The following is a 27,100-nucleotide window of genomic DNA, read 5'->3' on the forward strand; positions in this document are numbered from 1 at the left end:
TGAATGCTACCATTTCTTAATTATAAACCATCTTCATTATAGAATTAAGTAGATGTATTTATTTAAAAATCGCTAGATTTATTTAGTACTTTGTTACTAAAATTGTATGACTTTTTCCAACATATAATCATACATACAACGGTGTTCCACATATCCAATTCAAGCTATGTACTTTAACGCTATACTTTTCCTAAATAGTTCTTGATATTTACACTCCGATCTGCTCATGTCATACGAGTAGCCATTTGTGACATTATTAATAAATCATTTATACAAATTGTGTAAAAAAAAAACTTGCAAATGTATTTTGTAATTTGATAAACTGAAATATGTAATAATCATATTATGTTTTTTTTATATCAAAAGGTGGCAAACGAGCAAACGGCCACCTGAATTCGCCTAAATAGCGAGGCATCTGCATTTGCGTTGTCTACCTTTAATCAACGGAGAAGGGGACTCAGAGAAAAAGGATATTTCTCCTTCCTATGCGCCCCTTCTTCCGCCATATCCACTTCCCTATGCTTTCCTAATAAGAAATGTGATTAAATTCATTGTACAAATACTGAATAATACATAAAATAAGTCGGTTTTGGTAACTATGTGTAAAAAATAAGTAACTTTTCATATCTAATAGTCAACAATAAACAATATATAAAAGATCTTTTTTTAATGTCAATTTGCACAATGGCTTACATCGTATGACATATTTACTTGTTATTACCTCATTAACTTGTTAAGTAATCTATTTCTATGGAAATATTTAAAATTCAGTGAAGACATGGAACTATCCCAGTTCTAGCATCACCATACAAACGCGCCGAACTATGTACGGTTCATTCTAATACTTAAGAACTCGTATCGAATGGAATCATACGAATATATTACACGATTTATAAATTTTTAAGTTAAAAGCATTTTAAGATTTTTTAATTTCAACATATTTAATTAAATATGTTATTTTAATTTTTAATAAATGTTACTGGTCACATAAAGGAAACCAAAACTGGCTAAAAAAAAAAACATAATTTCATTTTTGTCTACAATTCCAAAAAAGATTTTAAAAAATTAATAATAATAATATTGTCATTGATATTCATTGCAATAATTGAAGAAAATAAAAACTTCTAAACAGTTATTTATTCCATTCGATGTAAGATTTCTTTTCCAAAGCCCTTATGATTATAAAAACATTATTCCGATAAGAAAATACTTGAAGCGACGCGACGTCTATATTTACAGAACATGTCAAATGACAAGCGACAAAAAAGAAAAACATGCAAAATAAATTTGAAAATTTTATTATTTATTATAAACTAGAATATTTTTACACAACTTAACAAAATACATACATACAGCAACTGAACGGAATATAATAAAAATTATATAATAAAAAAAAAACATTCATACAGCATTGACACACGAGCGAGGGTCAACAAAACTGGTTTCGATGTACCGAATGTTATATTATTCTGATTTCATCATTGACCTTTCGAAATTATAAATGGCAAGATTTTTTAATTAAAAAAAAAAAAAATAACAAGAGAAGAGTTCCCTCACTCGTGCTTTAACTTCAGAAACTTCGGAGTTATTTTTGTCCTAATACTGTTAAAATTAGACCTTTAAGCTACAGGTCGTTCAAAGTGAAGAGTTCTATTCATTATATTTGTACTATATCACAAAATATTTCACCTTTATGCAGGGATGGGTCTAACTGTGGGTTTCTGAGATTAATATCCCAGTTTAAAACATATTGTTACCTCTGTTATGTCAAAGATAATGAGGGATGATTGTTTTATAGAGATATTGGTCTCGGAAACCAATGGTTAGTTATTTGCTACTATTGAGGATATTTTCAAAAAGCACTGACACTAGTTCGTTTCTGTCAAAAAGCTTGCAAAACATTATTGTCACACCTATTATTGTATTAAAAAAAAAATTAAAATTGATAATTTTTCCCTTTGAGCTATGTGAGTAGAGTAGAGTATGTCTAAACAAAGGCGGGTACTCTGTGTGATGGAACAATATGTATGTATGTATATACAATAGACAGTGGAATTTCTTAGTTATTCAGAAAACAAAGACTAATTTAGTCTTGTTGAAAGAGAAAAGTAAAAGATAATTTTAATTTGACAGATGCTGTTTTCTAACATTTCTTACAAAACCATGTATCGGTACTTTGAAAGATGAAGCTAAAATCTTTAACATAAATCAAAACTTAAGCCGAATTAAAAAATACATAAAATGTATATTTTTCAAGTAGCGCTTATGTCTTGTGATGTTTGAAAACAATAAATATGGATCGTTGCAAATAAAATGATATAAGTAAATGCAAAATGTAGAAAAAAATAATGATGTGTCATAGTTTTGAAAGACATATTTATGTACTGTTTTAAAATTTGGTAAGTTGTCAAGATTTTTTTTTATTTGTCAATTTGATAGTTTAGATGTTGTTTTTATTATATTTAAAACAGCACATCACTAATTTGATATCCGGTTGTGAATAATGGAGCAACTTGTGGTGACAAAATTTAGAAAATATAAATTAAGTGCATTATAATTTTATTTAAAAGTATTTAATACTAAAATTTAATTTTCCGAGCCTCGTTATAGTCGCATTGCTTTTCCTTTTTACTTTATTTTTTTAGTTTAAAAAAAAATTGCACATTTGATTTAAACTGAACTGTCACAACAAGAATTTTCATGCAATTTAAATTCTATACCCAACTGTTATTCAACTTTGTTCTCCTGAGCACAAAAGTCACACAAAGGAATAAACTATTGAAATTACCTTTAAAGAAATTTAACGTAAACATAAATCTACTTGAAAATATTTCTACATTAAAAAAAAAAAACACTTCTGGCATATAAAAAAAAATATGCTAAAAAATAAAGTATGTTATCCAGTTGCACCGATAATTTAATTAACATTTACAAGCGTAGCTAATTATTTCATTATTTTGCTTTCAATAATAAAAAAGAAATATAAAACATTATTGCAATAATCTATCACAAAACTAAACAATTAGCTCCCGTCATTAACGTCTATAGCGAACTCTCCAAATATATGTACAATGCAAAAAAGATTAATTTAATATACACACCATCCTTTTATTTTCACTACTTATTTTGTCATTTAAGTTTATTTTTTTTTACTATAAATATAATCCGTAGTAACGTAAATTCATGTCGATCTAAATTATAATACTAATAAATTTGTAAATGTCGTGAAATAGGCTGCAATCTTAGCGTATACAGCTATGTTAGATTTTATAAAACATAAAAAGACTTGTAATTAAACAAAATTATCACATGGAAAGTCTTATAAGACTGGAATATATTCTAGAAAATAGCCTCTTAATTACAAAAAAAAAAAAAACTGTATTCCGAAGTGGATAAGAGTGTTTCCTGGTTGCTCCGATTGGATCAATAGAATGAAGGGTAAATAATTCCCATTAAGGCCTAAAGGGAAACAACCGTTAATAGTCATTCCTTCAAGTTTTAAAAATATAATAAAATATATATTTATTAATAATAATAAGATGTTAATATTTTTAAATTGACTTTACGGTTTCATATTTTAAAATATTCATTATATTATTTCTGAGATCAATAAAACAGACAGTAGTTAAAGTTATGTCCAATCTAAATCCAATGAACTTCATTACTTAATCTAACACAGCTGTAAAAGTTAAGATGTTGCCCCTTTTCTCATCCCGACCAAACCCATCCCATACATCCAAAAACGCTTCTAATCAGATTTTAATTTACGCAGTAAAACTTACATTTCGCTTAACAAAGCTATCCAATATCCATAGAAGATGCATATCCAGTCAATTGTTAGCTTGCGATATTTTTAAATTTAAATATCATCGCTCGTTGTGTGCTCCGACTTTAAAGACATTAATTTTGTGCGTCATATTCGAACGTAAGCTTAAAAATGAACGTGCCCGCGAAATGACAGATCTAGGACCCTAATTAATTAAATTTGAGGCGTTTTAAAAATATCGCAAGTGTTACGGATTTAATTTAAAACTACGATATTAATTTAGGGCGAAATGGAATCCCGACTCTACGTCACTGAACACACTGAGTCCGTGCCCCCTCCCCGCCGGTGACCCCGTGTACCCCCGTGCCCCGCAAGTGGGGGCATTACAATATGCAGCAAGATGCAGAACAACAACTGCTGGATCCACCTTTGCTCTTTTGTCGTTGATCTGGAATTAGACAAGTATATAATTTATAACAAAACATTTACATTGAAGAAATAGAACAATTATGACCACGTAATAAACCTAAACTATTTACAAAATCTACAAACCCAATCTAAACGATTTCGTGAAACGAAAGCTAGAAAATTATTTAATTTCAACTTAGGCGACATTTTTATATTAAATTTATTATGAACATGGGTATAGAATATACTACGGCTGGCTCTTTCTAGGATTCGTTTGGATTGGGTTGGGGACAAATGGATATGTAGGTACGATATTAAAAAGCACTCCAATCAAATATTCATATAATAGGTACTACTGGAACTTTTGAACTTTATTATATTTTACTTACAAGGAAATCTAAGGATTTATAGGATAGGATGTCAGGTTCGGGATGAATTAAAACCATCGGACTTCTGAAATAACAACAATTTCGTAAATTTGTTTTGTTTTAATACTACGGTGCAAAGAGACAGCCGTAGTAATAAATAATGAATGAATTATCACATTGCATTAGTAACTTATAAATTAAAATAAAAATAACCACAGTAAATGTAAGCTATAAATTAAATATTACATTATAAATAAAATAATGTTGAAATTTTTGAACAACTACAATTTATAGTTAAGACACATCTCTTGTCTGGTTTAAGAACTGCTTTTGAATAAATTAATCTGCACTAAACTAGTGGATTGACAACCCTAAGTCGTTCAGAATTTTTAATTGCATTTCAATAGTTATTAAAGTTTAATAATAACTGGTCATAGTTACCATGTGAGTTAGGTTCTGGCAGGTGCTCGCGCGGTACGAGGTGCATAACAGTGGTACGGCCGAGCGGCAGCCCCAGCGCGCCCAGTGTCACCGAACTGTGCAGGAACCGACCCTGGTAGATGAGCCGCAGGATCTCGGCTCGAGAAACGCATTCAGAGGCCCAGTCGGCTGAAAATTAATTAATAACTTTGTTAATTTAAAGCCACAAAAAACAGACTAAATGCACCTTGTGATACTCGAGGGAAGAATATGAATTGAATGTCAACTCAGTCATCAAAATTGAAATAGTAGTTTACGCTACAGTAGTCCTAGCACGAATATTTGTGGCAATCGCCATTGTTTCGTGTCGACAAAAATTGTATTTAAATTTGTGGAGAAATGTCATACTAATTTTGACATAATCTTACTAATATTATAAATGCGAATGTTTAGATGGATGGATGTTTGTTTGAAGGTATCACCGGAACGACTCAACGGATCTTGATGAAATTTGGCACAGATGTGGAACATAGTCTGGAAGAACACATAGGCTACTAATTAGGTTTTTTAATTCCGCGCGGACGGAGTCGCGAGCGACAGCTAGTTTGTCATATATACTAATGCTAGTCTCACATATGGTCACAATGCCACTTACAATCCTGCATATAAAAAAACCTATTTACATTATTGGTCGGGTAAATCATCCAACTTGTCAGTCTAACAGAAATATGAAAAAAAAAATAGTTTTTAAAAATTTAAGAGAAATTGTGTAAATTTTATTTAAATTAAAGAAATGTAGTCCTTATAAGATTTAAAAATAGTAAAAAAAGGCAGAATCAACGTTGCCCCCAGAGAGATTTGAACTCTCGACCCCTGGTTTACAAGACCAGTGCTCTAACCCCTGAGCTATGGAGGCTTACAACAACAGTGTTGTAAATCTTGATAGGATTTTTTTACAGATGTTTTTAGAAACCAACAACAGATGACGCCTTTAATTTTATTTAAATGAGAGTTATTTAGAAACATATAACTGTTACAAATTGCTACGGTTCGTGTATATGAACATTCCTTAGCTATTTTATTTCTAGTTTTTAATCATTTTTATAATAATTAACTAATAATAAGTAAATTCTAAAATAAGTTATAACAGGCGCGCCCTAGTTTCACGAAAGATACTTAAATGTTAGTTCTCTTTTATAACGGTAGATGGCGCTCTTAGTAAATATTTACTTTGAACAGTTTGAAATAAAAGTTAAGACAATAATTGGAAAAACAGACAAAATAAAAAGAAAAATGTAAAAAAAACATAATTTGAAACCTAATTATTATTTTATTATTCCCCCTTACAATATGTGTCAAGCACATTGATAAGATTATCGCGACTAGGGATGCCAGGTCGCCAAACCAACTAGCCGGACAGACCAGCCAGTTTGACCGGACATTTGGTTAGAAAGGTCAATCAAAAAGTCTACCTATGTCCGGCTTTATCCGGACTCCTGGCAACGCTAATCGCGACTAGGTCATGGGTAATAGTTAGTTGTTTTTATGAAACAATAAACAATCCAAAATCGCAATAGAAGTTGATAACTATCAAAAGTCTTGCCACATTAAACCGCATACTTTTTTATGTTCATTCTTTTCGTATAACATATATTTATCGTTATATCCAGTCGCTGAATCCCCCGCGGGCTTTATGACGAAGGCATCATTACGCGACAATGGGCGCCATTTACATAATGCTATGTGCCATCGCTAGATCTTACGGGATTGGCCTGATTTTAATATCAACTAGAGATACTTCGAAACATAACAAACATCGCAGACATTTAATGTTATCCTACTTTGTTTTTAACATAACCAAAAACTCATCTTACTAATATTATAAATGCGAATGTTTAGATGGATGGAAGGATGAATTTTTGTTTGAAAGTATCTCCGGAACGGCTCAACGGATCTTGACGAAGTTTGGTACGGTTATAGAACATAGTCTGGGTGAACACATACACTATTTATAAAGATTTTTTAATGTCGCGCGGACAGAGTCGCGGGCGACAGCTAGTTAAAAATAAAACGTACTCGAAATTAAAAGAACACTTTTGATATTATGTATAATTTCTTCGAAGTTATCAAAGCCAGAGTTACGAAATTTATTAGATTAATTCCTTAATTAGTCTGATTAATAAATTCATCATTTTTTGAATCATCTATATATATAAAAAAAGTCGTGTTAGTTACACTATTTATAACTCAAGAACGGCTGAATCGATTTGACTGAAAATTGGTGGGCAGGTAGCTTAGAACCAGGAAACGGACATAGGATAATTTTTACCCCGTTTTCAATTTTTTATTCCGCGCGGACGGAGTCGCGGGTAAAAGCTAGTTTTTTTTTAAAGAGAATAACTGCGTTTAAGTATTTCAAGAACAAAAGTATCGTACACTTAGTGCTTGTGTCGCAGAAACAGTACCTGCACTGAGCGCTCATAACTGATATTTATGGGCCATTACCACTCCCCTAAATACACACGTATCCATTATTCAGAGCTCTATGTTATTTTACGTAGTTCCCACAGTCACTATACGTGCTAAAATCTCGTATGAATTTAAACAAATCAACGATTAAAATGTTTTTGAGCGACACATATTACGAGAAAAGACATTTAAGTTCGACTTTTACGTCTTGATACAACGTCATGAAATTTCTCTAAAGAACACAAATAAAAAATAAATTTCCGTATTTATAATTCATTACATTCAGTTGAATGATAAAACTTAGTCAAAACCAAAAAAATATTTGAGCATAGTATGTGATCAAAATACCTCTATTACGAATGATAATATGAAATTAATATTGCTAATTTACAGCTGTTCTAATATAAGCCAAAAGATTGTTAGGGAGATACCACATGAGTGGAACGTTGACGCCATGTCGTATACTGTGTTACTTTATTTCAAAGAACAACTGCCATGAAGACTGACATTAAACTTCATTATTACAGTGAGTTTCCACTACTGAAATATGTGTACAAAAACTTGTCATCCCTTTCATACTTTCTGAAAAATATAGAGATAGAAACATGTAGATGTATAGCGGAAATTCGAGGAAACCTTTGTGCGTTGTGTTGCGATTGTATTTGTTAAGTGGCACACTGACCCACGAATCGGTCATCCGGCACCGGCTGTGTGGCATCTCTATCTATATTTACATATTGCGGTGTTACCATCGAACCGATTTCCGTAATTGTACCTACGTAAGAGGAAGCAGTTGTAATAAATATACCTACATGTATACTCTGGCATTGGCGATGTCTCTCATTAGATCGCATTAGGAAGTGTTAAACGATCCACGTGGTATACGATTGAAATATTTGGATTGAAATTGCATAACGCTATGTACCGCCAATACAGAAACCAAAATAGAAATACTCTCTTAATTTAAATCATGTCGGAATTAACATTAATTAATTTTGGATAAAAAAAATCATACAAAGAAATCTAAGTTATTTCTAAGTATTCATCTTATTGAATGAATGAATGAAATATTCAAGAAATAGTATTTTTTTACAAATAATAACGACTCGTCAAATAATAACGGCAGCCATTTTGATCTTGTATTCATGACATTTTCTCAACTCCCACGAGACGTTTCCAAAGTTTGATAAGAAATTACCGAATTAATGCTTCAAAGTCGAAGTCTAATAAAATTATAAGCACATTAAGTATGACAAAGTTTCAACCGCGTATATGTTAAAGCAGTTTATAAATCTTTAACAATTTCCAAAGAGAGATTTCAAATTTTCAATTGTCCCAGTATTCTAAAGTAGTAGCATTGTTAACCAAAACTGACAGATGCCAATTATACAATAGAGAATCTTCTGAAAATAACTAAACTAAAATTCCCACATTTAATCGAATATACAAAAAAAAAAGTTTACAAAATAGGAATTGTAATTACTATTTTAATCTAATATACAAAATTCTCGTGTCACAGTTTTCGTCACCGTACTCCTCCGAAACGGCTTGACCGATTCTCATGAAATTTTGTGAGCATATTCAGTAGGTCTGAGAATCGGCCAACATCTGTTTTTCATTTTTTTTTTTTCACTGCGCGCGGACGGAGTCGCGGGCGACAGCTAGTTAATTTATAATTATAATATCATTAAAAAGAGAAAAAAGTGCGAGCGGTGACCTGATTGTTAAATAAAATGGAGAAGCTACTGTTCTTAAACATATGCAATGAATTAAAAGATTCCAGACAAGTTATATCCTTTATAGGAGGGAATATCCCTTTTCTAAACATCTTCCCCCTTCCTCCTCCTTCTCTATGAGAAGAGATCTAGAATTTAGTCTCAAAAACACATTCATCAGACAAATCGCGAAAATACTTCTACCTGATGCCTGCATTCTAGTCCACTACCACGACAACATGGTCGTGGTATTGTACCGGTCGTGCTAGCCTATTCATGCAGCAGCTAATGCTACAGCGGACTCTGTCACTGTGACCCTACAATGTATATGAATCGATATATGTGTCACAGTATTTTGTCACCAATGTGCCTCACCTTCGGGCCAATTGTCGTAGACGTGCACCGCGATGTCACCGGCTGAGTCGACGGGACTGAACACAAACTCCTTCGTCTTCCCCGACACCAGGATCAGCCGCAAGTTGATCTGGAAAAATATAATTTCAATAAAATAAATATTAAAAATAATAATTTCAAAAATATACTTTCTGTTAATTATTGAATGATTCTTAATATAAAATTAAAAATATTTTTCTTAGAAAACGATAACTATTTTGATTATTTAAAAATTACAGATGAAGACTTGTTAGTATTGAATATTATTTCTAAGTACTACTACTCCAAAGCGCCATCTATATTTTTAGTTGTTTTTATAATGGGCCGCTAGATGGCGTTTCCGATATAACAAGTTGAAAATAGTGTCTAAAAAATTCTATTTCGACAAATTTTTATTAGTTTCGCAATATAAAACATCAAAATGCTTATTCATATTATTTTAAATCAATAATGTTTTTTTCCATAGAAGTTTAAAATACTGTAAAAAAAAAACGAGTTTTAATTACATACATTTCATTATTTAGAGGTTGATAAACACATTTAAATAAAAACCTTAAGGTATTTAAATTGAAATACACAAAATAATTCAACCACAGTAATCAAGGCCCTGTGGCGCAACGGATAACGCGTCTGACTACGGATCAGAAGATTCCAGGTTCGAATCCTGGCAGGGTCGCGAAAACTCATTTTTGAAATTTTTGTTTGAAACAACTATAAAAGATCATATTATGCTTAAATAAAAAAAATGCACTTTAAAATTAACAAAAAAAACTTCTTTATCGTAACGATTGTCGTATTTTGTACAAGGTTTACACCGAGCTTCGTACATCTATCGAAGTTTTTAAACTAATGCAAACTATTGAAATGATTTATATATATTAAAACATAAATAAAGTTCATCGGCCCTGCGCCCACTGAATGCCGATAGCGGCGCACCATAAAACTTATCATTTGGTGCCACTTTTTAACAAACAATCATCGTAATTTTTTTTTATTTCCGTAGCTCTTCCATTCCAATTTGCATTTAGGTTATCGTCGGCTTTCTGGTGATTTATTTGCGTGGGTTTCAACTGATAGTTAACGTTCATTCTGCCAAAAGTAACTTTGAACGAATAATTTTTGAGATTTATTTTAAGTCTCCGTAAATAATCTTAATTGTTTCCGAGTTAAATTTTGGACCGTTCAAACAACTAATATCTTTATAGTAGTAGTGGGATTATAAAACACAGATATGTATGTTTAAATAGAGAAATTTAAACAGTGCGATTGTCATGTTTGCAAATCTATTAAGATATTAAGACCTTTATTTCAGTTTGTAAGACAGAGTTTAGAAACCATTTAATATATGTCGCATTACTTTGTTATAATTATTATTTACTTCGGCAAAGCCCAGTGTTGATTAGTTATGACAACAGAGGATGGCGCTGCGTAGACCTGAAGGAAGGTGAAATATTACTTGATAGTTACGTACCATGGGTTTCCACTGCCGAAACACAAGCAAAATAACAATTGGTCACATTCTATTTGAACTGACAGGGATAAATATATATTCTTGTACACTTGGTTGTGGATAATCACTGTTGTAGTACTGTAGTTGACGTTTGTATGTCATTGGCTATCGGTAAGAAAGCGCGAGCGTTGCGCATTGCAGAAGTCAGCCCCTGCAGGTCTTGCGCTGCGTTTTAATTGATTACTGCATCATTGCCATTAGTACTAACTGACGGACAATCAGTATTAATTTATGAAGAATAAAATGTTGCAACTTTATCACATAACGAATACTTGAAAGGCATTAATCATGCCTCTAACCAACTTTAAAAAACTGATGCATTAATATGTACTAAAAGTTTTACTGACTGTATAATTAGAAAAAAATACTGGGCTTGCATAAGCAAACATTTTTTAAAATCAATACTAAAGCACGATCCTAAAAGATAACTGTATTTCGTCCGGGTCTATCTGCATGTACCATTGTACGCCTGAAATTCTAATTCTTCTAATTCCGGACGCCGTAGAAAATCCAAAAACACATAACGAGAATACTGTCGGACATACCCAGAGAAAAGAATTCAGAAATTGTTTCACGTTATACCGTAAAATTTTGTAAATGTTCAAAATTTTTGAATACTTTATTCCTTATATTAGTAAGAGGAAAGACGACAAGGCATTAAAATTTATATATAGCACCTTTAAATTAAAACGACATAAAACGTCGTTATCCGAATTTCAAATATCTATTCCAAATGATTTTTTATAGAGACAGACTTCATTGTTGAAGTTTCATTATCAGGCAAGAAAATCTAAGAGTCTAATCCATAAGCTATAAAAACATCCGGGAAGCTTGATATTTTTGTATTCGTGTAAAATATGCAAGTAAAATAATAACTGTATTTAATTTGATGAGTTTTATGATCTGCCACTAAAATCTAATTCGTTTTTAATCTCGCTCCTTCATGTTACTGGCAAACCTCCAATAATACAGATTTACGACACAAAGATCAAGGTGAAATTGTACTAAAGATATATTCTAGGTCACAGCCTTGGACCACATTTCGACGTTTAATAAAATAAAAAGGCTCCCCTAAACGTTTTAACCTTAAACAGTGTTTTTAGTTAAGGCACAAACTTTCAGTGTTAACTGTACAGACGAACTGTTCAGTTAAATTGTACGTATGTTGGTAAAATTTAAGGCTAGTTAAACTGTACATTTCTCTGTTTTGCCTGCAGTTGAATTGTACAGTTTAACCCATTGACTGCCAGACATATTTAGAGCGTCTTGCCCTGGGTGCCAAGGTTTTATTTTGAAGAATACATGAAATTTTACAAAATATGTATATGTATAAGTAACTAATACAATATTGTAATATCATTTATAGTAATTTTATTGAAAAATAAAACACTACGAGATAACTCGTAGCTGGCGCACTGAATAAAATTCCTGTGCTGGTTGCCACTTACGAGTTATCTCGTAGTGCTTTTTTTTCAATAAAAATTGCAGTAAATGCCGTTACAATATTGCAGACGGAAGACAGGCGTGAAGTGGAAGTAATTCCGTGTTTCGTCTGATGAGTGTGACGCTGATATTTCTTCTTCTTCATATTCTTTTCTTATTAGGAAAGTATGAGAAGGGGAAGTGGATTGGGCGGAAGAGAGGACGCATAGGACGGTGAAACGTCCTCTTTCTGTGCGTCCCCTTCTCCGTTGATAAAAGGTAGGCAACGCATCTACATTTGCGGATGTTCATGAGCAATGGTCGCGTCGCTATTTCGGCGAATTCAGGTGACTGTTTACTCGTTTGCCACCTTTTCATATATAAAAAAAAATATGTATGTGGCTCGCTAAGATTCGACCGAAAGGGGAATCCAGAAAATTTTGTCAAAAAGAAACTGAATCAAGGAGACTCTAAGTGGCTCAGATCAGGATCCAGTATGGTCAACAAATGGAAAGATAAACTACAAACTGGGTGTGCTCGGCACAGTGAAGCAGTATTTCCTATCGGGCCATCGCCTTCAGCTCTATAAGGCGCAAGTTCGGCCCCACATGGAATACTGCTCGCATCTCTGGGCGGGAGCACCCCAGTACCAGCTTCTTCCATTTGACCGCATACAACGGAGAGCGGTTCGAATCGGCAACGACCGAGTTCTTACTGATCGGCTCGACACTCTGGCGTCGCGGAGAGACGTTAGTTCCCTCTGCATTTTTTACCGCATCTACCACGGGGAGTGCTCGGAAGAATTGTTTGGAACAATTTTTGCCGCCGAGTTCTGTCTTCGGACGACACGACAGACCGCCAAGTTCCATCCACACCATCTCGATGGCTGGCAATCCACAGCCGTGCGGTTTATGCGTACCACTGCGTTGTGAAATGGTCTGTCCTCGGCGGTATTTCTAAACCGCTACGAGTTTGGGTCCTTCAAGAAGCGAGCGTATCACCTTCTCAAAGGCCGGCAACGCATCTGCGATTGCTCTGGTATTGCAGATGTCTATGGGCGTCGATGAACACCTTGGTGTTCCCGCTGTTAGTTTGCCCCCTTCTCTTATAAAAAACTACTTTACTTGGAAATGTTCCTGCACAATGCAGACGTGTTTCACAACCAAAGAAATCGACGGAATAAAAGGATGACGATAATTCAATTTAGTTTAGTTTAGTTTTAGAATCAGTTATTATGCATTTACTTGGTGACGACAGCAATGCAAGATAAAGCAGGGTCTGTAATGCATTTCATTATTTAGGACATCTTCCACCCACAGAAAAAAAGGAATGCCTACAAAGTCATGTCGAATGTGCACAAAGGAAAAAAAACGAAAGGAAACTAGGTTTTGTCCAAAGTGCATCGAGAAGCCAACACTTTGTGTTGATCCTTATTTTAGAGTTTACCATATTCAGCAACAATAATATTTTTTTTTTTAAATTTTAGTAATAAATTCATATATATGAATATAACTGTTATAATCTAATCATATAAGTTATCATTTTTATACTAAAAACTGATAATTAATGTTTTTTGCACAATGTAAATTTTTAATTCATACATTATATATGTATAAACTTTTATGTAAAAATCTAAGTCTAATAGTCAATCTAGTTCTTGTTTATAACAAAAATTGAAAATTAACACGTTTTTTTACTCTGTATAAATTTTTCATTCACCTTTTTAAAATATTTTTAACTGAAATGGCCATTTGTAATTAATCTAAAATTGCAGCACGCACTACGAGATATCTCGTAGCTGGCACTTTTGATACACACGCTTACTACGAGATATCTCGTACCTGGCAGCCAATGGGTTAAACAAAAGGTTTGTAGTGGGCTTTAGCGGAAAACAGAACATTAATCAGTGTGTTAAAACCAACGTTAGATATAGTATGTGAGCAAAGATTAGACATAAATAAAATATCTTATAGAATTCAACTTTGTCAGAACGTTAAATAATGTAACCGTGGATTTCCACTACCGAAACACGTGTAATTCATCCATCTCATTATTTAAAAAAGTTAAAGCAGAATATTTTTCCATAGTTAAAGTAATATTGAAAGGCAGTATGACAACCAGTATCCTTATATTTTTTTATTTTATAGTCTTTGATTGAACTATCTTTAGCTACCTATCCACCCACAATCCGATATAAAGTAACACATTAATAACGTATAAGGAAATCGTATTCAAGTAGTAGAAACATTTAAATTTAAACAGACGGAAATACAAGTATCCTTATATGTTAGCTGAGTCATTTACACGGGCTGTTGTTTTCCCGCTTAGGTCTAAACTATCAAATAAATTCACTACATATTCCCTATTTGTGGTTTATGAATTTAGATGTTTAATTAATATTTAAGGTTAACGACATTGTAATTTAAAAAAAAATAATCGAACAACCATTTCGTTCTCAAATTTCAAAGTTACATTAAATAAGGCAAAATTTCACTTCCCTTTTCCATCCTACCCGTATACGAAAAAAATGGAAAAGGAAAGAAGACTAAAATTAGACCTCCGGCACACACTCGTCAGATGAAACGAAGAATTACTTCCACTTCACACCTGTCCTCTGCGTAGTCGTGGTATGACACGTTCGTGCAACAGATGTACTCGTAGTTACTGTCGGCGTCTGTTAAAATTATATTTTACACTTTAAGCTCGGTCACTACAAACAGAAGGTGGAACGAACATGAATACTATATGTATACAAGCTTACAAACGTACTTACATACTCACCAATAAAGTTACTATCATGTCAGTATGGCCAAAATACCATATGAAGTTTTAACATATTGGGAAACATTTCCAAGATGTCATCTCGGTAATGTTGAAGAAAAGTGCCGTTCCAAGGAAGTCGTTTGCTATCGATGTCGATAAATAGCGGAGTGCTGATGCCCGTTGACCTAGTTTCCATAATGATGGCCCTCAGGGCGCTCATCAAGTGCTAGAGCTATTTGACAAAAAAAAATAGGTTTACTGTGAAACTACTTCACGTCGTTCCCTTCCCATGATGTTCCTTTAAAAGTATTCCACTTATTTGATGATTTTTTTAACTCCATGCCGTTCTATTTACACGTTTGTCTTAGTTCCAGAAAAGAACAGACGACACAGGACAGAAATAGTTAAACTTGAGGTAAGTGGTAAGCAAGAATTTGTAATTGCAACAACGAAAAAAAAACATTCATGTACTTACTCATTAATCTCAAAAAACTAAATTTAGACTGTATTCAATCGTAATAGTAGCAAATTCAATGCAAAACTTTAAAGTACTACATATAGTACTACATATATACATATATATAAGTACTACATAACAATGGCAGTTGGCAAAGACATTTCGAGGACTAAGTCAGACGGATCCAGCTAAATCTGGCGTATGGTCAGAGTTTAAAAACTTACTCCAGTTTGAAGAAACCCTCATTTCTAATGCCAATTAAAAACAGAAAGTTACACACGACTGAATGTCAACAGTCAAAGCCTCTATTTTTGTAACCAATCCGAACAGAGACAAAGTCTCGAAGAGACGGATCTTATTTAGAGATATAATAAAAAGCTTATATAAGCGTCTCTCTTTTTGCATGTTTATAAATGTATGGTGGGAAAGTTCATAAAATAGGCAGTTATAGAAAGGCGTTACAGACGATATTATCGGCATCAATAAATCGAGGCGTGCCGAGGCCCATTGACCCGGTTCCCGCAATGATAGCCCGGGGTGTATTTCATCCGAGCCTTGAGCTATATAAGCTGCCGAAAACTAATGGCAAATGACCCGCGAAAAACGAATGAACATAAACGTCGATAGTTATTTATCTTCTTCGATGTACTTCACTAGTAGTTTGTTATGGGTCTACTATACTACATTTATAATGTAACTAGCTGTCGCCCACGACTCCTTCCGCACGGATTAAAATATGTTCTACACCTGTGCCAAATTTCATCGAGATCCGCTGGGCCGTACTGGAGATACCTTCAAATAAACATCCATCCATCCATCCTTCTATCCATCTAAACATTCGCATATATATAATATTAGTATGATTAGATTTTATCATCGTTAAACCATTTTCCAGAAATAAAGCTTTATAGTAATTGTTTAAATGTTAAAAATTAAAATAATTTTGCTAACATTTTTTAAACTAACATCTTATTTTGCATTAACTACCCTTGCGGTTTCGATTGATAGATAAAAATAGGAATCCAATAACGTAGTCACTGTCTATTTACGTCAGTATCAATGCCTTCGAAATGTCGGCGACTTAACCGTTCTGACGTCAAGACAATTTCTATATTAAATTGATATACAAAAAACAAAATTGTATGTTTTAGTGGAACATTTCAATTACTAAATTGTAATGGTTTTATAATTTTTAGAGTACTTCATTAATTGTGAGTTTCCATTGTTCTAACACTTGTATGAAATGTATTTTCATCCATTAAAAAACAAAAACTGCATTAACCCTATCGTTTTGTCTAGGTTTTTCGGCAGGGGGAACTCACGGTAACACAATTAAATGTCAAAAACAGAAAGGAATCAGGGACAAGGTTATAATTTTACAGAGCCGTACACATTTCACTTATCGACTACGTGCAAAATCGATAAGTTTCGACAATGGCCCGACCTACTTCCAGCGAGCGCTTTTATATCATACGACCACGTCACGACTACGACATGATGTTTTTAATGTTTATTAATTCGAGCGGACAAATGGGTCAAGGACATCAGAGGTTTAACAATGGATCAACGTGTGGTAATAAAGTAGTTTAAAAGGATATAACTAAGATTGTAATGAAGGTATCTCCAGAACGGCCGAACGGATCTTGATGAAATATGGCACAAATGTAGTATAGTCTGGAAGAACATAGGCTACTAATTCAGTTTTTTTTTAATTCCACGCAGACGAAGTCGCGGGCGACAGCTAATAACAAATAAACTCAAAAAGACCACGTTCACCACAGAGGGGGACAAATCAAATTTTATAACAATCTATCACTATTAGAATGCGAAATTTTGCCTAAGTAACATAGGCTATATTAAGCATTGTTATAAAGCTGAGCAGGCTGCTAGTTATAGAGTATCAATTACTATTAGATGTCGTATGTTGTAAATACCTTCACAATATCGCTCACCCTGACTCTGAAATTATAATGAATCGTGCCGCGTAACGATTAGCTGGATTGTTTATGGATATTTGTATAAAATACCTTCCTTGAGCCGAACATTATCCAGATATTCTAAATATGTTTTAAAAAAGATATTTATTTTTAACGTATTCTATATTTTTTCACAGACTATTAATATATTTTAAGAGAACCAAAAATAAATGTGTTTGACGGAAGACGAAATTTGTCGTATATTGTAATTTACTAATGTATCAAATTGATGGCTTTCCAAAATAAAATTCAATTATTAAATTGAATAATTTAATTAATAGAAACATTGAAATAATTTATATAATAATGTGAAACGAAACACCTTTCCTTGATTATTAATCAAGTGAAACAATTGTTTAATTCCACACTATTATAGATAACTAGTTTATACCCGATATGGAAAAGATGAATTGTAACAAAATATTAATTAAATGATAACCAAAAAATTTGTATTTATTACATCTAAATTATAAAATAACTTTTGACTAAAACGGTAACGGGTTACGGTTGACCGAAATAAATCGGACCATTTTCACAGAGTGCCCGAGCTTCGAGCGCCCATAACGTTCGTATAAAAATTCGCTACAAAAAATGCTGTCGCATTGTCTTATTAGTAAACTTACTTATGTACTACTTATGTATTTTAAAAACGCGGGTAATAAATGTTCAAATACATACATAAACAATAACGGAAAGGTATTGCGGTTTTCAGACAGAGGGAACTTTTCATTGAAACCGACACCTGTTCGAAAACTCTTTGTACTAACAAAAAGGCCTCGTGCGTTTTGTTTCAGTGAGGTTCTATTACGAATATTTGATGTATTTCGATGGGTAGTTGGAATAATGTTGCAATGGATATTGCGACAGTCTTCGGGTTAAGTCAGATTCGGTATCTACGGACCTAAATACACCTTATATATTTTTTTTACTTAATTCTGATGAAAAATGACAAAAATAGAAAAATTACTTTGTACATTAATTGTTTGTTCCTGGTAAACGTTTAGAAAAATATTACTGGAACAATACGGTTATGTTGAAAGTGAAATTTTTGTTTCAATTTTAGACCAGCAATTGTAATTACGGCTTTCTTCCAGGGAATAAATCATGTAAACATTAAACGCACTATACATTACTGTACCTACTTTGATGTTAACAGATTCGCACTAAACATTGCTGTACCTACTAAACTATCGTTGAGTCGTTACTCAATGGCAGCAAATATTAAATCACGCACAAGACTACCAAACTATAGTTATTTTATTTGTATTACTGAAGATAATAATTTACAATAATTATTTTACAATTTTATAGTCATCTGTTCATGATTCGAATTAATGTACCTGTGTCAAAATTTTTGTTTTCTGATTTTTTACAAATGACATGTACTTAAATCATCATCATCATCAACCTGCCCTTATCCCTATGGAGGGTCGGCACAGTATGTACTACTTCTCCATACATCTCTATCAGACGTCATATCTGAATTTACCCCCTTCTTACGCATATCCTCTTTCACACAATCCATCCATACTTTCTTTGGTCTTCCTCTACCTTTATAGCCATCCACATTCAATCTCATTACTTTTTTGTTTATATGATTATCATCCCTCCGCATAAAATGTCCAAACCACGCTAACCTTCTGCTCCTCAATTTCTCGATAACTGGCGCTACTTTCAAACTTCCTCTGATATGCACATTCTTAACTTTATCTTTTCTTGTCACACCACACATCCATCTTAGCATACGCATCTCAGCTACATGCAATCTTCTTTCATCCGAAACCTTGGTGGCCCAACATTCAGATCCGTACAATAAGACATGTCTTACGATTGACTTGTAGATCTGTCCCTTAAGCTTGGGTGGCATTCTTGGATCACAAGTCACACCGGTGACCTGTCGCCATTTCATCCAACCTGCATTTATTCGGCTTTTCACATCCCGGTCAACACCACCATCGTATTGGACGAGTGAACCTCGGTACCTCGGTACTTAAAATCGGAGCAGGTTGGTAGGTCAACACCATTTAAAGCGATTGGAGAAAATCTGGTCGGACCACCAAAATCGCAGAACAAATGTTCAGTTTTGGTTCTGCTAATTTTAAGACCAGCTCTCTCCAATTTATCTCGCCATTTTTCCAACCTGCTCTGCACCTCGCATTCATCCTCCCCGACAAGCACGATGTCATCAGCATAAAGCATACACCAGGGTGCTTCCTCCTGTATGTCTGATGTTAGCGCATCCATTACCAGGAGGAAGAGATACGGACTTAAAGCCGAACCCTGGTGTAGGCCTACCGAGACACCAAACCTGTCACTATCGCCAACAGCAGACTGGATGTGTGTATTGGCTCGACAATACATAGCACGAATAAGTTGCAGGTATTTCCCAGGCACTCCTTTCACTTTCAAAGCCCACCACAAAACCTTCCTCGGAACCCTATCGTATGCTTTTTCGAGGTCTACAAACACCATGTGCAGGTTTTTATGCACAGGCTATAGGCCTGTTCTCGCAAAGTTGGCGAATAGCAAAAATGGCATCCGTAGTCCCCCGTCCTGGTGTAAACCCAAATTGGTTCCGAGTTACCTCACTCTCCTCTCTTATTCTTCCGTCCACCACTCTCTCCCAAGCTTTCATACTGTGTGACATGAGCTTTATTCCTCTATAGTTGTTATAGATTTGTACATCACCTCTGTACTCTGATCTACTGTCTTTGTAACAGTCATGATATTCCACAATATTATCACGTTTTCTATAAATCTTTGGCATGTGGAACCCACGAAGCTGCTGAGGTACAGGATCCGCTACAGGAGACAAGTCTTTAGACGTGATTTTGCTTTAAATATTTTGGTACCCAATTTTTTTTTATGTTAAGATAATACGAATGTTGGTTTAGATGAGTTTATTTCCTACAGTTCCTAATAAACTAGTCTTAGTTTATTATAATTAGAGTTGGTACATTTTATAAAATAATTTAATTTAAATAGCGCAAGTTTTAAAGTTAAGCATAAGTACCTTTTTTATTAGGAATTCTTAATTTTCATGGATAATATAAGTAAAAAAGTCTTATAAAGTCACGAATTTGTCATTTTAATTATGCTGCTTTGATTCAATAAAATATTGTTTAATAATAACATAATGCTCTTTTTTCTACCACTTTAAATGATCCATTCTTATATTTCTAGTAAAAAAATAATAATAATAAAAGCACTGTCAATAAAAATAAGATATTCACGCAAAGATAAAAGATTAAAAAAAACATACAATGATGAATATACAGTAAAATATGAATACCGTCCACAAAACGCTCATCAAGTTCAAGGAATAAGAACACAAACTATGGTTACTGTATCCATCGTGTATCCTATAATACACTGAAAAAAGCTGTAACATATTATTACTGTATCAACATTCATTTTTTTTTTCGTGGAACAAAGCTGTAAGTGGCTATTATGGGAACAACCTTTCGACATAAATAGTAGCAATATGATCTTTACCGATTTTTTCCTATTTGGATAAAATATACAATCTTGTAACTGCAACAGTACTTTAGGCAAAAAATAACGAACAAGGTGACATATAATTTATTTTAAGATATTCAGTGGTTTTATAGTTATTCCATAATTTCATTAAATATTTTTTCCTGAACAGTTTCATTTTTACGATTGCGGCTTTATTCCCGGTACCCATCGATTTGTGTTAGAACGTTCACGTGGTTTATGAATTACTGTTTTTATTTCTCTTTTTTAATGAAAAATTCCCGTTGTAAAATATTGTTAACATGTCAATGGGTTTTTAAAATGCAATGAATACTTTTTTGAGCTAAAAATTTAAGTGAAATTAGTTTTTTTATTGCGTTATTATAAACAATAAATTTAAGAATTACAACAGTGGCAATTTTTCATTGAATTTGGTCGAGTAAAAAAGGTTGGGTAGGAAAAGATTCCTAGTCTTTTCTTTTAAGGAAGGATAGGTAAGGGTTAGTAAACCGGGGTAGAGGATGAACAAACATAGAAAGACTGAAATCCGACCTTTATATTACCTTTGTATTTTTATATGTATTTCTCACAAGATAAGACTTAGGCGGATCTTAAATTATCTAGATAAATATTTGTATCGTAGCTTTAGTTTCGGAGGTCGGGTTTCCACACAAGTTTCAATGACAAAAGGGTCACGTTTAAACAACCTGCCAGCGATAGCGTACCGAAGCACTACAAAAACACACCCTGTTGGCCGCTTTAATATTTCAAAGGCAAAAACCGAGCCGGATCGATTTACTCTCATTATTTTGGGTTCAAAGGCATACCTAAAATACGCGATTACTATCGGAACTGTTAATATGTCGCTTATTGAAAGGTCTTTGTTATTTGACGCGTTTTACATCAACATCAGCTTTGATGTGAAATATTAAAAATATATTTGTAGTATCGGATATTCGTCCACTTTTTAAGGAGAAAGTATTCAATACATTATTAAGTGATTGAAACCGCAACACTGAAATAAAAAAAACAAAAAGATCATAACTGCTCAAAATTCTCAAACTATGCATATCGTTCTGAATTTTATATTATGACTGCTTTTTCATTTGAATATATAGTAGACTACGCTGTATGACTTGTTATGCATTATTTAAGTATGTTATTTCAGAAATTAGTCTTTACTTATATAGTTTCACATATCATAAAGAGACAAGAAAACAATTCAAACATATTTTGCAATCAATGAACTGCGAACGAAATTCTACGTATTTTTGGCCTTTGAAGTTTCACTTTGAATAACTCAAGGTACAATTTAAAGCGAATTCTTACAAAGAGCAATAATTGAATTATGTGCGTGACTTAACGGTTTTCTTGAATGTTATATACGTTTTAGAGACATCAAAAACTACACAATCTTTAAAACTGTAAATATACAAACTTACAAAGTAAAGAAAGAAATAAAGTTAAAAGAATACGTTCTCTGCATGTAGCAGAGCAGAAAAAAACCAAACCCAAATATCATAATCTATTTTTCTCTGCACGTCACTCTCAAGCAAATCTTTTACTCGTTTGCAGAGCAGCCAACGTAGCAAACTACAGCGTATTGCCATGCTTAACGTTACGCTGGCAGTCGTGGGTCCCACGTTCTGTTAAACCCTGGCTAATTAGATAACGAGGCGCGATAGCACGGCAACAGACCGGTCAATAAATCAGTCCGGTAGCGAGGAGATTGGCCGCACGCGAGGCGACAATTATCGTACTATCGTCTACTTGTGTTGCACTTCCTTCAACCGGTGGAAATTATCGTAAGGCGAAACTTAGCGAAATGGATATATGTTTGCCGTTCCCTTATCAAGATAGTGTGATACAAAGTTGTTTATGACGCTTCGAAACCTTGTGCTACTTTTTATTTTTTAAAGGGTAACTTGAATTAAATTAATGAATAAGTAGTGAAAACACATGATAAATATTGACTTAACTGAACATTGAACTTATTTTCTTGAACATGAAGCGTGGACATGAAATTTGTAAATTATTCTACTTTGTTCAGTCATAAATTTGCTAGCCGTAGGACTGAGTCATGTAATAACAAATGTATCTTTTGTCTTCTTCCATTATGAATCGAGAAGTGGTATACTATGGCTTTCCAGCAAAGGTCACGAGCGAAATCGTTGAGAACAAAAGAAACTGAAAATAAAAACTGTCGGGAAGCTTTGTTTCAATGTTGTTTGAAAGCTCCTACGTTGTAAAAGTTAAATTTAAAAATAAAACACAAGTGTATCTGATTGAATACTTACAATTCGCGTAATTAGTGCAGAGATTGTAATTATATTGTGATTGTAATTGTAACATGTGATAGATCCCGCAACAACAATTTTTGTTGGGTGCACGAATTGGTCAGCTCGCCCGTTGCAATGCCACGACCACACGAAGCACGCGTCAAGTGGAAGCAATTCCGCGTTTCGTCTGATGAGTAGGTATACGTGGTTGAGGGTTAATTTTAGTCTACGTTCCCATCTCACCCTTTTCTTTTATTGAAACGATGGAAAGGGGAAGTGGATTTGGCGGAGGAGGAGACGCATTGGAAGGAGTTAACATCCTATTTCTGTTCGTCTCCTCCTTCGTTGATAAAAGGTAGTCAACGTATCTTCAAATGCAGATATTCATGAATAGAGGTCGCTTACTATTTCGCCAAATTTAGGTAGCCACATTCTCGTTCTTCATTTTGCAGTATAAAAAAAATAACGGTTGGAGAGTCTATTCCCAACGTACATCAAAGGACTTAGACTCTTCAGATTTGGCAGTTTTTTTAACGTATTTCGTTTGAAAAGGTCCACGATCGGTTTATGTGCGATTCATGTCTATATATTTTATTCTAAGCAATGAACCGCAACATTTTTTGTCTGACCTTGCAGTTTTAATGCAGCCCGCATAGATTGGCGTGCGTCCAAAGGTCAAAGGGGCTACTTATGCCCTCATAACTTTAAGTAATACCCATTCCGAGATTTGGCACGAACTGTGCCGGCAAACGATTCTTATCGTTCTTTTCAGATTAATAAAGCACGATAATTGAAAAAAAAATGAATAAGTACTAAATATCCGATGAGATGCCGATGATATATTTTTGTTTTTTCTCTCTTGTTTCCCTTCGACTTAATTAATATTGCCTTACAAAATCACTTGCAATACAGCCACTCAATTTAATTTACAGGCGTTTACGAAAACTATGGTATTGTATACACGTAGGGCCAAACGCTACATTGCTTTGAACTATCAAGCTGAAAAATTAAATTCCCTGTCCACTAACAACTAGAACAAGATACCAATCAATCGTGTGATTCAAATAGTAAAGCGCACTAGAGGGCGATGTGACGTCACAAACGTATCGTATCGTATGGTAATGACGGATGTCAATCAAAGGGTGAGCACAAACAGGGCGCTCGGCACGTGATTAAGCTTCGCTCTGCGGAGTATGATTGATTCGCAGTGTTTGATCATGCAGCTGTATATTTGTATTGAACACCCTAGATATAGTATCGAGGATTGTGTGTTGAAGAGAATATAAGAGTTATTGCATTAATATCTTTGTATAAATGCAAATGCGCCCGGTAAACGAACAATTTTTTTGCCAATTATTTGATAGTAGTAATATGTACTTGTATACAAAAATGGCTAATTTTTGTCAACATTTAAATGTTTGGTAAATCCTTTCCCACCTTGAAACTCCAACCGTGGAAGTACTGCAGTCAAATTCACAATCAGTAAATTCCACTGAATAATACATCAACCTGAAATCAGTGAGCCGACCATGACCTAAAAGCCCGCATCCAGCTTACAACCGTGAGTTATGTAGTTGCTGCATTGTAAAGTCCGCTGTGAAAGAAAACGACCAGCCTATTAAAAAATGGTTTTCTTATGTAAAGTGACTTGGTAGAAGGTTTATTGTTATGGAAACATGAATAACATACTGCGACCAACATCAAACGGAGTAATTAATATTTTGAGTTGAACTTTTTACTTAGATGTTTGTTTATTTGAAGTGTACATATATTTTGATGACAAACTATGAAAAGGTGTGTGGAAGATGATATGAGCAAAAGGAGTAACAACTGAAATGAACAAGGACGTGGACTTAAGACGGTGACAATTTGTAAAAAACTGTTATTAATTTGAATGTATCTCCAGAAAGGGTGCATGGATCTGGGTGAAATTTAGTATGGATGTAAGGTCAGTCTGGAAGAATAAATAGGCTACCTATGATCTCGGAAATATATACGTTTCCCGTGGGATACAACACATCTTAATTAAAATTTGCCACAGACATAGAACATAGTCACGAATAACACATAAGTTACTATTCACCTTCTTATAAAATACTGCTAAGTATCCATATGAAGACGCGGGAAACACCTCGTTGGTAACAAATCTTAATAACACACCTAAGTGGACGTTTAATAGACTTCTTAACATCATAATTTGCCGGCTTAGTAGTAAAAAACAATCACATTGTTAGATCGTTTCTGCTGACTGAAGTTTAAAGCAGAGTATCTGAGGGTCAGTCGTTCAATGTTAGAGATGTGGCCTAGTTGGCTGGCCGGCACTCAAGCACGCCACAACCGTCTACACAAGTAACAATGTCCACACAAGTATCGATACTTATATAGCACCACTTGTAATAACAAACTGAAAATCAAAAATATACCAGAATCTACCAGGAGTGTTCCAAAATCAATGTCTACTTAAAACTGGTAAATAGGCGTGAGTGCTTATTTATTACTCAACTAACAAAAGTGTAATGCGTTTACTATGTAAGAAAGGTCTATTACTGTCTACTATTTATTTCGACGACTGAGGAGTTCTTCTTGAGTTTCTTACTTTTCCCGAACGTGACAAAATATTTTTTAATAAAAATTAATTTATTGATTAGCAAAATGTTTTGTTTACTCATAAATGTTTCCGTTACCTTAACTCTGAAAAGCTTGCTATTGACATTTCATTTCCGAGTATAATCGCTAATAAACAATCTTCGTATGAATTTATAAAAAGTAGGATTCTTGTGAAAGGGAAAGTAGGTCGACGGGAGGGCCCCCACTCGCCAATGGTAACTCCCGGCTAAAGCTCGCACTATAAAAATATACTAAATGAGCACACCTTATGTACTTGCCCTAACAGACTGCTACCTTTTTAAATACAAAAGCATATTTAAAGGTTTTAAATACTAAATAAAAAAATTGTGTCACAGTTTAGGGTACAAACACAACAAGTTACGGCAAATGATCACCAAAGCAAAACATTAAGGAAAAATGTAACGTTTCAAATTACTATTGTACAACTCTGTGTGCGACAGTAAGAGATGGAAACTGAATAAGCCAGGCACACACTAGATGCAATAGTTTACTAAGGCAAAAGATGTAAAGCGATTTTTTGTCCACGCGGCTATTAAACGTTAGTGTTCGCCTGGCCTAAGACACCTGACCTCGCTCCCGAATTTTATGAAATGTAATTTGCTCAGTCGCGGGCACTCCTTTGTGCTCAGGAAGCGCGGGTGTCTCATCTCGAGCAACTGTGTCTGACTCACCCTTATCACCAAGTAATTGAGTCTATTATTGCGTAGCTTGCAGACACAATTGCGCAAACAACGTAAGTAACGAGTTGGGAGATTAAATGTTATTTCAATTTGCCGTACGAATTTCGAGACATGTTTTTTGTGAGAAGTAATCTAAAATATAACTGTCCTTATGATTAATGAGAAAAGGTTCGTTTGTAAGTGTATTTGTATAAAGTAGTAGAAAAAAAATCTTATTACGTATATTTTATATCCAATACCTTTTTGTCTATCGCTGGATATTAAGCTTTCATTAATTTAAAGAGTTTACATCTTCTTGGAATAATATAAACTCTATCACACTTTTTAAAAGCTATATTAATAAATAAAAAAAAACATGTAATTCAATAA

The 27,100-nt window shown here is 33.8% G+C and overlaps 1 protein-coding gene and 2 non-coding genes across 3 annotated transcripts in view; 1 reads left to right on the forward strand and 2 right to left on the reverse strand.

Annotated features, from left to right (window-relative positions):
* Positions 1–3,573: 3,573 nt before the first annotated feature.
* Positions 3,574–27,100, reverse strand: part of LOC106711091 (ubiquitin-like protein 3) — a 129,698-nt gene continuing 106,171 nt past the window's right edge. The window contains exons 2-4 of the mRNA XM_014503317.2: positions 9,522–9,630; positions 4,984–5,151; positions 3,574–4,214 (exon numbers count right to left, since the gene is read on the reverse strand). Of these exons, the coding sequence (XP_014358803.1) occupies positions 4,150–4,214; positions 4,984–5,151; positions 9,522–9,630 (342 nt within the window). The 3' untranslated portion in view covers positions 3,574–4,149. The remainder of the gene's footprint in view (positions 4,215–4,983; positions 5,152–9,521; positions 9,631–27,100) is intronic.
* Positions 5,806–5,878, reverse strand: Trnat-ugu. The gene has a single exon. It is a non-coding gene; the product is annotated as a tRNA-Thr (tRNA).
* Trnar-acg lies at positions 10,143–10,215 on the forward strand. Its single transcript has one exon. It is a non-coding gene; the product is annotated as a tRNA-Arg (tRNA).

The sequence above is a fragment of the Papilio machaon genome, chromosome 22 (genome assembly GCF_912999745.1).
Source record: "Papilio machaon chromosome 22, ilPapMach1.1, whole genome shotgun sequence".
In the NCBI taxonomy this organism is placed as follows: domain Eukaryota; kingdom Metazoa; phylum Arthropoda; class Insecta; order Lepidoptera; family Papilionidae; genus Papilio; species Papilio machaon.